Source organism: Cariama cristata, unplaced genomic scaffold (genome assembly GCF_000690535.1).
Source record: "Cariama cristata isolate BGI_N322 unplaced genomic scaffold, ASM69053v1 scaffold16447, whole genome shotgun sequence".
Classification (NCBI taxonomy): Eukaryota; Metazoa; Chordata; class Aves; order Cariamiformes; family Cariamidae; genus Cariama; species Cariama cristata.
The window spans coordinates 1,003-14,242 of NW_009628539.1; the positions used below are offsets into that span (position 1 = coordinate 1,003).

General features: G+C 43.2%; 1 protein-coding gene across 1 annotated transcript in view; it reads right to left on the bottom strand.

The window, feature by feature from the left end:
- Positions 1-3,284: 3,284 nt before the first annotated feature.
- LOC104165281 (deleted in malignant brain tumors 1 protein-like) overlaps positions 3,285-13,240 on the bottom strand; it is a gene marked incomplete at its 3' end in the record, with an annotated part of 19,408 nt that continues 9,452 nt past the window's right edge. The window contains exons 8-11 of the mRNA XM_009704859.1: positions 9,335-9,658; positions 7,460-7,771; positions 6,806-6,990; positions 3,285-3,329 (exon numbers count right to left, since the gene is read on the bottom strand). Of these exons, the coding sequence (XP_009703161.1) occupies positions 3,285-3,329; positions 6,806-6,990; positions 7,460-7,771; positions 9,335-9,658 (866 nt within the window). The remainder of the gene's footprint in view (positions 3,330-6,805; positions 6,991-7,459; positions 7,772-9,334; positions 9,659-13,240) is intronic.

Below are 13,240 nucleotides of genomic sequence, written 5' to 3' on the forward strand. Positions count from 1 at the left end.
TAGGAGAATTTAACATTAAAGTGCAGAAACACTTTATTGGCTCAAAGTAATATAATTTGAACAGATATTGAAAGAAAAAGGATAAAGCAAATGCTTATAATGAAGTAAATTTAGATGTATGATTTTTTATAGTTCTAATCTCTAGTAATAAAACCTGGCATATGGAAAGATTATAATAGCTTCTAGGTATTGCAAAGATTATATCTCAGTACATGAGCAATATCTTTTCCAAATATTTGGAGTTTCTAAGTAAGGTAATTGCTCAGACATTACTGGTTACAAGGGATGCTTATCCTTTGATTTATGTCTCTTCCTGAGCTCAGAAAGCAGCACTGTGACATGTGCATCTGTAAGGCAGGTTAAACTTCCTTAAACGCTCAGTATTTGAGCTGTTTGGTACAATCGGGAGAACTGGAAGAACTGTGAGAGGGAAACAAAGTCTTGGTGAGAAAAATCAGCCAGCTGATCCAATTACTCTTTGTCACTGAGAGCATTTACTGAAGTTGAGGGTTTTACAAATCTGGAATATAGATCCAAAAGATCTGAAATTAAGGAACGCAACTGCGGTTAAGACCAAAATACCTTTAGATTTACACCTCCTAGTATAATGTATTTTTAGAAATTAGTAGCAGATGTGCAACACACTGATCACATATTTAAAAGATCAATGTAATGGTTAGAAGCAGCATTATTGAGGCTGTTATTACTTGGGGACAATAATAATAATGACATCGTCACTTGTGCTTCTTTTGCCTCTTGTCATATAGCCTTGGTAGCGTTGGGAAGAATAATTGTATCCGTTGCACGCTAATATTTTGCACCGCAGGCAAACTCTTGGGTATATGGGACCCCTGAACTTGAACTGGACAATCCTCATGCCTGGTGAATAGTAGCTCCTACAGGTTGGGTCCCTTACACACCTGAGAAAAAACAAAAAGAAAAAAACCACATGTAATTGTCATACAAAAATTGTGACATGGTCACTAAGCCCGCTTGTTTCATTGGTTACAACAAACTTTCCTTCAGAAATTTCTAACTGAGATGTTAGTCACAATTCACAGCACAGAACTCCTGGACACAGATGGTTTTGCAAAGTTTTACTATGATTAGTGATTGGTAGTGTGGGCATGAGTGATTAGTCAGATCGTGTTGTAACTGAACTTTAAAGGGTGTAAGAACCCAGTGTAAAGCCACGTTCGGGGTGCCCCAGTTTGGCTGGGACACCTCATGCACATGAATAAATATTTACCCTTGTAATTTTATACTTTGCATCCCAGGTCTCCTTGGTCGGCACAGGCCAGTTAAGAATCTTAGTAACATCACCCGCATGTACTTAGGTAGATAAGTAAGATTTGCTGGAGAAGAAGAAATTTAATGTTAATAAACCATATGTAAGCACAGAGTAAAATGCAGCATGTATTAAATACTAGTATGCTTTGCAAATGCAAATGTGGGCCTTGCTGCTGTACTTGGAAATAGTAGCTAAGTGGAGAGGAAATTAATTTCTCTTTCTTTGATGGTGTGCCATTAAAAGCTCGTTACTCCCTCCTACAGCTAACCCCGAGGTTACAGAAGTGAGCGTTATCCATCCTTTCTCTCGTGGGAAGAGGTGAGAATGAGCTGTTTCTTTGCCTGCGAGCCCTCCAGAGCACAGGGGCACTGACTGGCCAGCAGCCTGGCAGGCTATGGACGGATGTTTTAAATGTGGTTTTTCCATAAATGGTGCAGACATAGGTTAGCTCATCCTCTTGATGCTTACCACCAAGGATGGTTTGGCTGCCAGCCCTTGTACCAGTGGTGTGCAGTCCCTCGGTAAGCTGTGGCACCCCCAAACTCTCTGCCTCCTCCCTGCCTCTCCTGCTTCCCCCTTTCCTCCCCACTCAGATACCCTCTGCCATTCATCTGCCAGGCTTTCCCAGCTCACGCCTCTTACCCAGTATATACTGCCCTTAGGAAGAGAAGTCATCAAAAATAAGTAAGAATGAGAACACCTTACCTGGGCTTATAGGTACTGGGTCTCTTATAGGTGCTGGGTCTCTTTTTGGACGGGCTTTTAGTGAAAAAAAAAAAGGAAAATAAGTGGACTGAATGAGGAAAATGTGTGCTTTTATGTAGTCAATTAATATACATTGTAATCAGCTGAATGCATTAAGACTAGGAAATGTTAGTAGCAACGGATCTAAGGAATAGAGTTGCCGTGGACAAAGGGCTCATATTAAGAAAAATGTAGAGGCTTGAATACTAAAGATGACATATTGCTATTGTTCATGGGAACAAGATTTAATTCTGTTTATTCCTTTGTGTAGCCATGCAGTCCCATGCTCAAATGGATGCTTTGCATCTGATGTGCAGTTTCCTGCATGTTGTCAACACAAGTCTGTAGGTTTTACTGAGGCAGCCGAGTGCCCTTTACGAATGTGTAGCTGATAGGGCCAGACTTTAAAAGAAAACCTTAGTCTGCTATCTAAGCATCTGAGGCAGAATATTTTAAATTAATGAGCAGAACTTGCAATTCAAATTTTCCAAAAGATAAATCCTGTTGTAGAAAACTAAGGTTTAAACCAAATACCACTGCTTATGTCAGGAAGATTTCCACTGACTCAACTTCCAGTGGGGATGCAACTTTGAAAGTGCAGGGAGGCTGACTTTCTAGGAGTGAGATGATCTAGAGCAAATCTGACTTTGTATTGGTGTAGTGTGTCTGCCCCAGTGGTTTCCCCTTCCCTAGTACTTTAATCAGTGCAGTTATTTCTCCCATGACAATGCCAACAGCATTTTCCATCCCTTTATTAGTGTGCAAGCCAAAAGAATTATCTGCAAAGGTGAATGCTAGATTACGCACACTGTGGAGACAGGGAGCCGTGCCAACACATCAGATCACAACTTTGATAGAGAACTAAGGATGTAAACCGGAGTAATGCTGCATTACTTACAAGTGGTAGTGGCTGCGGCTTCAGTAGTTGGAGAGACTGATAGAGTGGCTGAGTTTGTTACTGTGAGAAGAGAAAATATGAAATTAAACTGCCCACACTTTAAACACATTGATAACTCACATGAAAAGTAGTAAACTGCTCACCACGGTTCAATAAATGACCAAAAATAAATACCTGGGTTTTCAGTCGTTGTGGACTCAGTCGGGACTGTCAAAGAGAAAGTAAAGGCCACGCTTCAGTAACTGTTACCTTATGGTGTGAGCAAAGCAAGTGCGGTTAATGGGGAGAGAACCAGTTTACTCCCAGGATCAAGCATTACACCAGTCCTTCCAAACCTATACTCGTACATACCTGCTGTTTCAGGTGTCGTGTGGTCTGCAGGGGCTGATCCGACACCTGAGAAAAAACAAAACTGCAGGTTAGCTGCAGTCCCAGCACTGGGTAGGCACGAGTGCAGTGGGTTTGCTTGGCCAGGTTTTGGTAGCGGGGAGGCTACAGGGGTGGCTTCTGTGAGAAGCTGCCAGAAGCTTCCCCCATGGATATTATTCCCCTTGGATATTAGGAAGAACTTCTTCTCTGTAAGAGTCGTTAGGCATTGGACCGGGCTCCCAGGGAGGTGATGGACTCACCATCCCTGGAGGAGTTCAAAAAACGTTTAGATGTGGCACTTTGAGACATGGTTTAGTAGGTTTAGCAGGCATGGTGGCGTGGGGTATACAGTTGGACTTGATGATCTTTGAGGTCTCTTCCAACCATAATGATTCTATGTCCGATGGAGCCAATGCCACTGGCCAAGGCCCAGCCCATCAGTGACGGGGGTAGTGCCTCTGGGAGAACAGAGTTAAGAAGGGGGAAAAAAAACTGACCCCAACCCCCATTCCCCGTCCTCCTGTGCCTCTGGCAGGGAGGAGGGAGGGAACTCAGGAGTGAAGTTGAGCCTGGGAAGAAGGGAGTGGGGGGAAGGTGTTTTAAGATTTAATTTTTATTTTCTCATTATCCTACTCTGATTTGATTGGTAATAAATTTATTTTTCCCCAAGTCGAGTCTGTTTTACCCATGACAGTAATTGGTGAGTGATCTCTCTCTGTGCTTATCTCGACCCAGGAACCTTTCGTTGTATTTTCTCTCCCCTTCCCAGCTGAGGAGAGCAGTGACAGAGCTGCTTTGGAGGGCACCTGGCCTCCAGCCTGGGTCAGCCCACCACAGGAGACCTGCAGGTCTCACTCGAGTGGCCATCAGCCACAGCACCTGGAAGATGCTGCCGCTGCCCAGGGCAGGCGTTAGCAAAGCCTGCCCGGAGCGTGAGCAGCCTCAGTGGGAGGAGAACAGATCCCCTTGCCATATCCTTCAACAGGCTTCTGACCTGCTGTGTGAAAGGCTCTGGAAACCTGTGGGATGTTTTCTAAACAACAGTTTGGGTGCTGGGGGATAATGAGATAAAATTCTGTTTCTAATATGCAGTGCCCATAGCAGTGCCGTACACTGCACCGACGATGGTGAGGTCCATGCTGGCACCTCGGCGAGCGTTCAGCCTGGCCGTTCCCATGGGAAGCACGGCCCGGTTTGTGCAGTGATGGGGATGCAGCTTTGGGAAGTGCAGGAAGGCTGGCTTTCTTGGACTGGGATGATCGAGTGCAAATCTGAATTTATATTGGTGTAGTGTGCCTGCCCCAGCAGACTCCCCTTCTGTAGTGCTTTCATCAGTGCAAGTGTTTCTCCTGTACTGATACCAAGCCCCTTTCCCTCCTTTATGCTGTATGGGAGCCAAGGGAGAGGTGATTGGGATTATCCCTGAAGCTAATGGTTAAATCCATGAGATTATACACACAGTGGAGACAGGGAGCCAGTCAATACATGATCAGAACTTGGGCAGACAACTAAGCATGTAAGCCAGAGTAACACTGTACTACTTACAAGTGGCAGCATGTGTTGGTTCAGGAGTAGAAGAGACTGTTACTGTGAGAAAGAAAAGATGAAATTAAATATTGTCTGCATTTTAAATGTATATTTTTGGCCCGAGACCCATAGCAGCAGCCTCGGCTGCTTTCAATATCGCATGACGCCATGGGAATATCACCGGGAAGCACGTGGCTGCACAGCTGAACGTAGCCCGAGTTTCGCTGCGTACGGCTGTGAACACACATGCTGTGGTGACACAGCGAGTGTGATGGTGTACGTCACCTCTGCAAGACCCTGCAGCGAGACCCTGAGCTTGGGCAGGGAAACAAATAACGCAGCTGGACAGGACACAGCTCCGGCAGGCAGCGTTGCCTTGCCAGGAAGGTAGATCGTCTGCTAAATCCTGAATTAAGACTGAAAATGTGAGAGCCTGACAGTTAATTTCTTGACTTAGTCAAGCTGGGGATCCTGCTCTCCGTCATGGTCTGACAGTACCTCTGCTCACCATGTTTCAATAAATGACCAGAAATAAATACCTGATGTTTCAGTTGTTGTGGACTCAGTCGGGACTGTCAAAGAGAAAGTAAAAGCCACACTTTAGTAATTTTTCCAATACCAAGAGAGCAAAGAATGGATTGACAAAGCAAAGCAACGTTATCACTTAGTTGTAATTAGGCCTGGCATGATGAGATCTCCAATCCAACTACATGACAGCAATGTAGCCCATAATTTGGCATTTGTGTAAACCAGCTTGTGGTATTTCCACCACCCTTGAGGATGGATGGAAACCATGTTTATGGTTGTGTGCATCTCCATAAAGGCAAAAAATCTCGGTGCGGCAGGACACCTCTGTCCACAGATCCCACCAGGAGCTCGTGTTCACCTGAGCGCCATGAATTCTTCAGGGCTAATGATGAGAGCACAAATTTCGGCTCAGTGCTGCTAAAGTCCAGGGGAATCAGCACTCTGCTGTGGGATAAGTTGTATTTGACTAAACCTGAGATAAATAAACAAACACTGAAGTACTCCATACCTGTTGCTTTAGGTGTGCTAAGCTCCAGAGGGACTGTTGGGAGAGAAAATAAAAACCATCAAAAGAAGGAAAGCCAGATCAAGGTGAGACAAGCAGCAATACAGTCAGGGCTGTCCTCAAAACTGTGACTGAAGCAATGCTTTCTGAAGCCTTGGAGAAGGCTGCAGGTGTTTCTACCTGGCCATTGGTGTTTCTGCCATGCCATTTTCACTGCCACACCATGCAATGAGTACATCTGTCGGTAGCGGGGCAGAGAAGCAAACCTGGTGGGGACAGATATAATTTCTGTCCTGCCTCGTCACCCAGGCTGAAATCCAGTATGCATTACTGTTTGCAGTGAAGGAGCTCCACCACTTCAAGATCTGCCCAAGCCTGGAAGATGAGCCATCCGGAACTTCTTTTTAAATTAAATAAATTATATGCAGCTTGGGAAGGTTAGTTGGGCAACAAACATTTTGTTCTGTAAATTACTAAAATGTTTAAGCAAGTATGGCTCGTGCTGCAATACAGCCCCTTGGTACATTGGAGGAGAAATGGTTTGCAGTGTGTGGACTTTGGTGGATTGAGCAGGACTGAGTGAATTAGGAATGCAGGCTGATGGATAGTCTGGACATGATTTCTCCTTAAATACTTCCCCTGGGACTTGCAGTTTATGTACAGCACATCAAAGATTTGTTATGATCGTTTTTTCAAATATTCATCGTCATTATTTGACAGTAACCATCAACTAAGAACAATGCGTCGTATTAGAAAAAGGGGAGAGGAGAAGAAATAACAAAAATAAAATCAAAGTGAAAATGTGGGCCTCTTTAGATGGGGTAGTAGGAGCCCTATTCACATTTTCGAGAATATGTATATCTCACAGCTATTGTTATACATTATATCATTATAAAACAATATGACAGCACAGCATGAGTATCACTTCCTTATAGGATCTCACTTGGACAGAAACAGCTGAGCCCACAAACATGCAGTGGCCTGCCAGCCTACACTGATGTCTAGGATCAGACACACCACGTTCATCTAGTGCCAGAACCTCCATCAAAACAATTTCCTTCTGCATCCTCAGCTGGCAGGAATTTTCTTCATTTTCCTCAATAAACTTCACATAAATATAATGCAGATCTTTGAAAATGAGTACAAATTCATAAAGAGAAGAAAATATGTTTATAAAACTGCAAGTCTGACACAAGTACTTTGAGGCTCTTAGGCAAATAGTCTTTGTCCCAAAAATAGATTCCAGGTTGGTCTGCCAAAACCTCCTGGTGGTCCTCTCTGGAAGAAAATGCCTATAGACCTGCTTTTCCCTCTCTGCTTCCCCCAGACCCAGGTAGAGGAATCCCTGTTTGGAAGTACAAGATGGCCTCATGATGTATGGAGCCCAGGGAGGCTGGTCCCACCCATGACCAAGGTGCCCCTGGCCATTCTTCTTGGCTCTCGTCAGCCTCCCCTCTCCCTGCATGGCTTCTGCCAAGGGTCTCCATTCCCATAGTGGCTCCAGCCTTGCAGCAAGATCCTCCTCTCACCCATACTGGCTTGGATGCACAGCTTAGGACGCTTAATTCACATTAAATAAAATGGAAAAGGTGAGTACCTTCACAGATAACACCAGCATCTTCCTTGTGGTAGCAGTCGTGTGTGCCCAGTCCCCTGTGAGAGCACTGCTCCAGGGAGGACTCGTCCCCGCTGCATGCCACGTTGTCCAAGAGAATATCTCCCGTGCCTTCCCCAAAAAACGCATCGATTTTGGCCGAGAGAGCACCTCCACAGCCAAGCTGCCTGCACACAACCATGGCGTCCTTCATGTCCCAGCCATCGTCACAGACAGTTGCCCAGCTCCCATTGTGAAAGACTTCGAGGCGTCCTGAGCACACGTCCCCTCCGTTCACCAGTCTCAGGGACATGTCTTGGGAAAGCAGAGGGAAACACATGGGCACTCAGCAACCTCAGAAATGGGCTTTCCAGGTGCATTTGTCAAATAGCAAAAGCCAAATTTGTTGTCTTGCACAGAGAAAGTGGCAAAACCATGAAATTAATCTTACTGTAACAAGCCATATTGTGTCAGTTAATCAGCTATCATAAATCCTTACTCTCGTAGTGTGCCATATACACCTGGGAGTAAACACAAAGTCCTTTTTTCTCTTTCAGGCTCTGATGTATATGCCTGCAGCTAACATAACCATTCCTATTGACACCAGTATTCTTTAACAGCAAAACTCTTAGATGAGCCTCAGGTATCTCAGAAACTCATCTTACATGCATTTACTTGCTTTGAAATTTTTACCTATAAAATTTTTGCCTTCCTACCAGTGCTTGAGTTGCTATATAAAATATATCAGCTGTGAAAGCTTTGCAAGACCCATCTAGGGAGAACTCACCAACCGGAACAGGCTCCATTGTGACCGGGAGAGTAACTGGCTCTAGGGAAGGAAACAGAAGAGTGAATTTCTAGTTTTACTATAGAGGATGCTTAAGAAAGTTCTTCAGTAACTATGCGGAAAAAAAAAAAGAAAGCAGTAGTGATATAGAGCAACCCATTCATCTCTGGCAGGATCACCACCAAAAAGGAGAAGGCTGAAACCCTTTTTTTAAATGTCAGCTGTTAATGGTTGCAGTTAGGTGACAGGTGTAATCTTTAATTGTTTTAGGCGTGGGACATACTCACCAACAAGACACATGTCTGCTTGGGTCACGTGTTTAACTCCACTTGAGGTCTTCACTAAAAAACCCAACTCTATTAAAATTTCACTTTGATTTTTCCTCAGAGAATGATATCTCCAGGATAAGCTGCAAACCAGCATTCTTTGTGCCAGGTCTCATCCACAACCCCTTTCAACCAGTTACATTTCACCTCAGTCATGTCAGGCTCATAGAGTGCCTGCAACGTGGATGAGCTTTGTCCACGGACCACCACTTGCCGTGGCACTGGCCACGCAGAGGCTGCGGTGACTCGGGCTCTCCAACTGCACACGTGTTTCTAGAGTATAGATTTGCCGGAAAACTGGGAATTGATTCAGAAAAATCCTAAAGGAATTTACTAAAAATAATGTCCTATTAAATACAAGAAAAGGAATTTTGATTTACTAGTCATAGTTCATAATTTATGGGAAATCAGGACTAGGAGGACTGAGATATAATAGTGATGATGTAAAATTATGATTCAAATAGTAATGTATAAAGCAGTCAGGTAATAGAGTAGGAAATGGTATCAGATAAGACTGACAATGATATTCTATGTAGCCAAAGGGTTTGAGAATTAAAATAAAAAATTAAAATACAAACCTGTGTGAATAAACTGCACGAGTTAGCAAAAAGAAAAAATGTGGTAAAACACCGCAATTCTCATAGGTCTTAGTTTCATGCCTGAAACAATTCCACTGATAGAAACAAATTGTGCTTCAAAATCTTAGCTGCAGGCAAGCTTATATTGCTTACAAAGCAATAGTTTACAAAAGATGTGCTAGAGTACCTGCACAAATGACACTGGCATCCTCTTTATGTTGGCAGTTATGGACAGCGATCCCTCTGTGGGAGCATTCCCAGAGGTTGTCTTCATCCCCTCTGCACTGTACATCATCGAGGAGGATGTTCCCAGAGCCTGGACCAAACTGGGCTTCAGACACAGCTAGCAGAGCTTCTCCGCACCCCAGCCTCCTGCACACCACCTCGGCATCCGCCAGCTCCCAGTTGTCATCGCAGACCGTTCCCCAGCTGCCGTTGTGATAGAGTTCAACGCGGCCCGAGCACTTGCCATCACCGTCTGCCAGTCGCAGGGACAGAGCGGAGGGATCCACTGCAGAGAGAGAGCCTGTGTCGTGCATTGGTGGTGTTTATCCGAGGCACAGCCTGTCTTCAGGCCAAGTACCACCCCAGTGAAGACGGGAGCAGGTAGCCCACAGTGTAGTCTGCTCTGACAAAGGATCCTCCCCTGAATTTCAGTGCTGTTGTAGCACAGATATTATTATAAATCCTCGAACCCGTCTTTCTACATGCAATACCCAATGAGCATGGACATACTCCTCCTCCACAGTGTGCTCTTCTCTGGGGAAAATGATCCTCACCCATGCAGCTAGCTGCCACCTCTCCCCACTTTGTGCAACAAAAGGAAGGTTTTCTATCTTTTCTTTGGCATCATTCTCATCTAGACTGTAGTGCTGTCTAAAGGACGAACACAAGCACCCAGAGCCAAACTTTTCCTGGGATACTTTGCAATTTAAGGGATATGGTTTGTTTTTTGGTTTTTGGTTTTTTTTTTTTTTTTCATCTTTTAAATAATGCCTGGTTCAGCTTCTTTTCCCATCCTTGCTAACCCTCTGGCATAACAGATGGTTGCCACAGCATCATTTCCCCAGAACAGCAGCAGAGCTATTTCTGCACCCCAGGCTCATTTCTGAGAGCTGGGTACTTACAGAATACTCCTCACATTTATCTCACTTTCAGAGGGAAAAGCTTTTAGAGATCTGAAGTTCCAAATTAGTTTTACGGGCCTGGAGTGTATTTTTCTTTCAGAGAAAGAAATCAGAGACGCTGCTGACAACATAATTGACTTCCTTCTAGTTTGTGGCCATCATAAACTGTACCAAGTATACACACCTGTCTTACTCCTTGGTGGGTCAGTAATTACGAGGTTTTCATTTTGGGACATTTTGCTGTCACCTGGCAGCCATTTGCAACCAACTAATGCACATCCATTCTGAACGAGGGCCATGTTTCTTAGGACTCTCTTTCTCCTTAATTCCTGTTTGCAGACCATGATCAAAGCTCCTTCCATCTGAGTACCATGCTTATCATTTCCTTCTGCAAAAGTTGACTGTAAAGAAATGCCAGCAGCAATGTCCTTGGCTCACTTCCCAAGATCTAGGTCTAAACTTCTACAAGACTGCCAAATATGATTTCAGGAAGAAAAAAAGATAATTGAGACAAAAGATAATGAACCTCTTGATGCAGGCATTGAGTATTCACCAGCGATGGTGAAAGATGTTAAATAAAAAGTTTAAGAAGTGGACTACATCAGCTATCTAAATCCAGGTGGGAATAGTGAGAAAAAGGCAGATTAAAAATTCTACATCCAGATCCAGATCTTGACTGAAATTACAGGCAGAGATAAATCTGTTGTGATTCAGCTGATATTAACAATGGCTTTATTGGAAGGGAGGCATCTTTCCTATCAAAACTTCTAAGTAAATGAAGTATTTCATTAATCTGAAATATGAACATCACTTTGAAATTTTTGGGGGCACTATTTCAGAAAATAAAGGACTGATTAAGTAACAATCCCAAGAATCTTTAATGTATTCTTGTGGGGGTGTCTACAGACAGCTGAAAGGCAACTTTTTACTTTCAGCAAATTAACAAAAGAAAATAATCGATATTTGTATCTCTTCAAAGTCAATGCTTTGTGTTTAGTTAAGTGTAGAGTATAATCAAAGTAAGTGAACACTTAGTTTTACTGAGACTTTAACACAACACTTTACCTGCAGCATGTACAAATGAAAGTAATGAGATTACTAGTTAGAGCTAAAGTGAAGCCTTTTTTTCCGTTTAACCTTTGAATAACATCCCTGTTACATACAGTATGTATAAATCAGATGAAATTGTTTGCTCATGTACTTGGTTGAGTAGACATAGGCAAAGCACTTAATAGTTGCAAGCACATAGTTCCATAGTAATTCTTAGGAAACCATATATACACCATGTGTTAGGTTCCTTAAGTCTGCATAATAGCCAACAGATCGCTCATTTAAGAAATTCACATTCTGAAAGCCAAGCAAATAAAAGTAAATCTTGAGGGACCACATTCATTTTTCAGTTTCACTGGTGTATGCAAAGAAGTGCAAACTTCTTTCATTCAGCTGGAGTAAAGCCCAGTCTGAACAAGCAAGGCAAGCAGCAAAATCTGATCAAAGCTCTGTAAAATATTCTTCAAAGTAGGAAAGTTTTCATTTCTATCCTTTTGAAAGTGAAATGACTGGCAGGAAAAAGGTAGAAAAACAGTGACTGAAATTTCTTCACTGTGCTAAGGATTTGTCTGTTAATTTCTAACAACATTTGCAGAAATTAGGGTGGATAGATCCTAGATCTTGGACATGAAAGTGCTGTTTGAAATAAGGTTGATGGGTGGAGCAGTAAACAAATCTGTATTACATTTTCTAGTGCTGCTACCACTGGCATTGAGTCACATCTCTGAACTTCTGACAGCACAGGTAAGCTGTAGAAGACAAGCAGTGTTAAAATAAGGTTGTAAAGAGAGGAATTATCAGTTGCCTTGCTAATTGTTTATCATGTTATGCAGCATCTTGGACTAACAGATGGTGTGAGTGTTAAACAACTGGCCACAGCGACCGTGCCGTAATGAGATGCTCAGCCCTTGCCACTGAAACTGGAACAGTACAGATAGAGTGGCAGAAGGAGAGGCAAGATCTGTGCGCTCTCTGGAGGACATGATGAGAATTCAAAATGATCTTCATCAACTGAATAAATGTCAAAAACCAGCAAGCCAAAATTCAATAAAGACAGGTGGAACGGGCTCCTCATTGGAAAGAGAAAACCGATGCACAAAGGCAAAATCGTCCTTTCAACTGACACAGAAAGGACCATGGAAAAACTAGAAGTTGGTGATGCTAATGCTACAATCAGCCAGTCCAGTCTCAGTCTTGCTCTCACAGTGATACACGGGAGCTACTCATTCTCCTTGGTGCTAAAGAGACCTCAGCTGCTCAGTCGGTGATGGCACATTTAAGAAAGATAGAGATAATGGGGAGACATTGGATGAATGAATCAAGAATATAATAGGCTTGAAAATCAAGAGCTCTGAGGAAAGCTTTAAAGACCTGAGTTTAGTTTATGTGGGAAGTGTCTTTCATCATTCTGAAGAGGGGTCTAAAGGGGATGGCCACCAGTTCTCTGCTCCCTGGAGCCCGCAGAGATCTAAAAGAGCGATCAGAGACACTACAGAAAATATCCATCAATAGAAGAACTTTGAATATATTGTCCAACGCATTTTTCTGTGTATCTTGAAAATATCTGTCAAGTTCAGAGGCAAAGTACACATAGTCATCTCCCCTGGTGGAGATTTGCGTAGGAGTTTAAAGCCTAGTGGTGCTATCAATTTCTGTTTCGTTACAAGAGGAGGTAGGACAGCACGTGGTGGGTGGGAAGGTGGCAGCTCAGCTGACGGCTGATGTAAAATGGCCCCTCTGGTGAAATTCTGTTTCTAAGAATTTTTAATACCTCAGAAATTATTTCATAGATTCACTAAAATAGCTCATTAATTAAAAACTTGCAAAGTGTGTTACAAAATAGATGCTCAGATAAGAGTTACCCCTACAAAGAGAATGGGGAAAGAGAAGGACATCTACACACACATTGCAGCCAG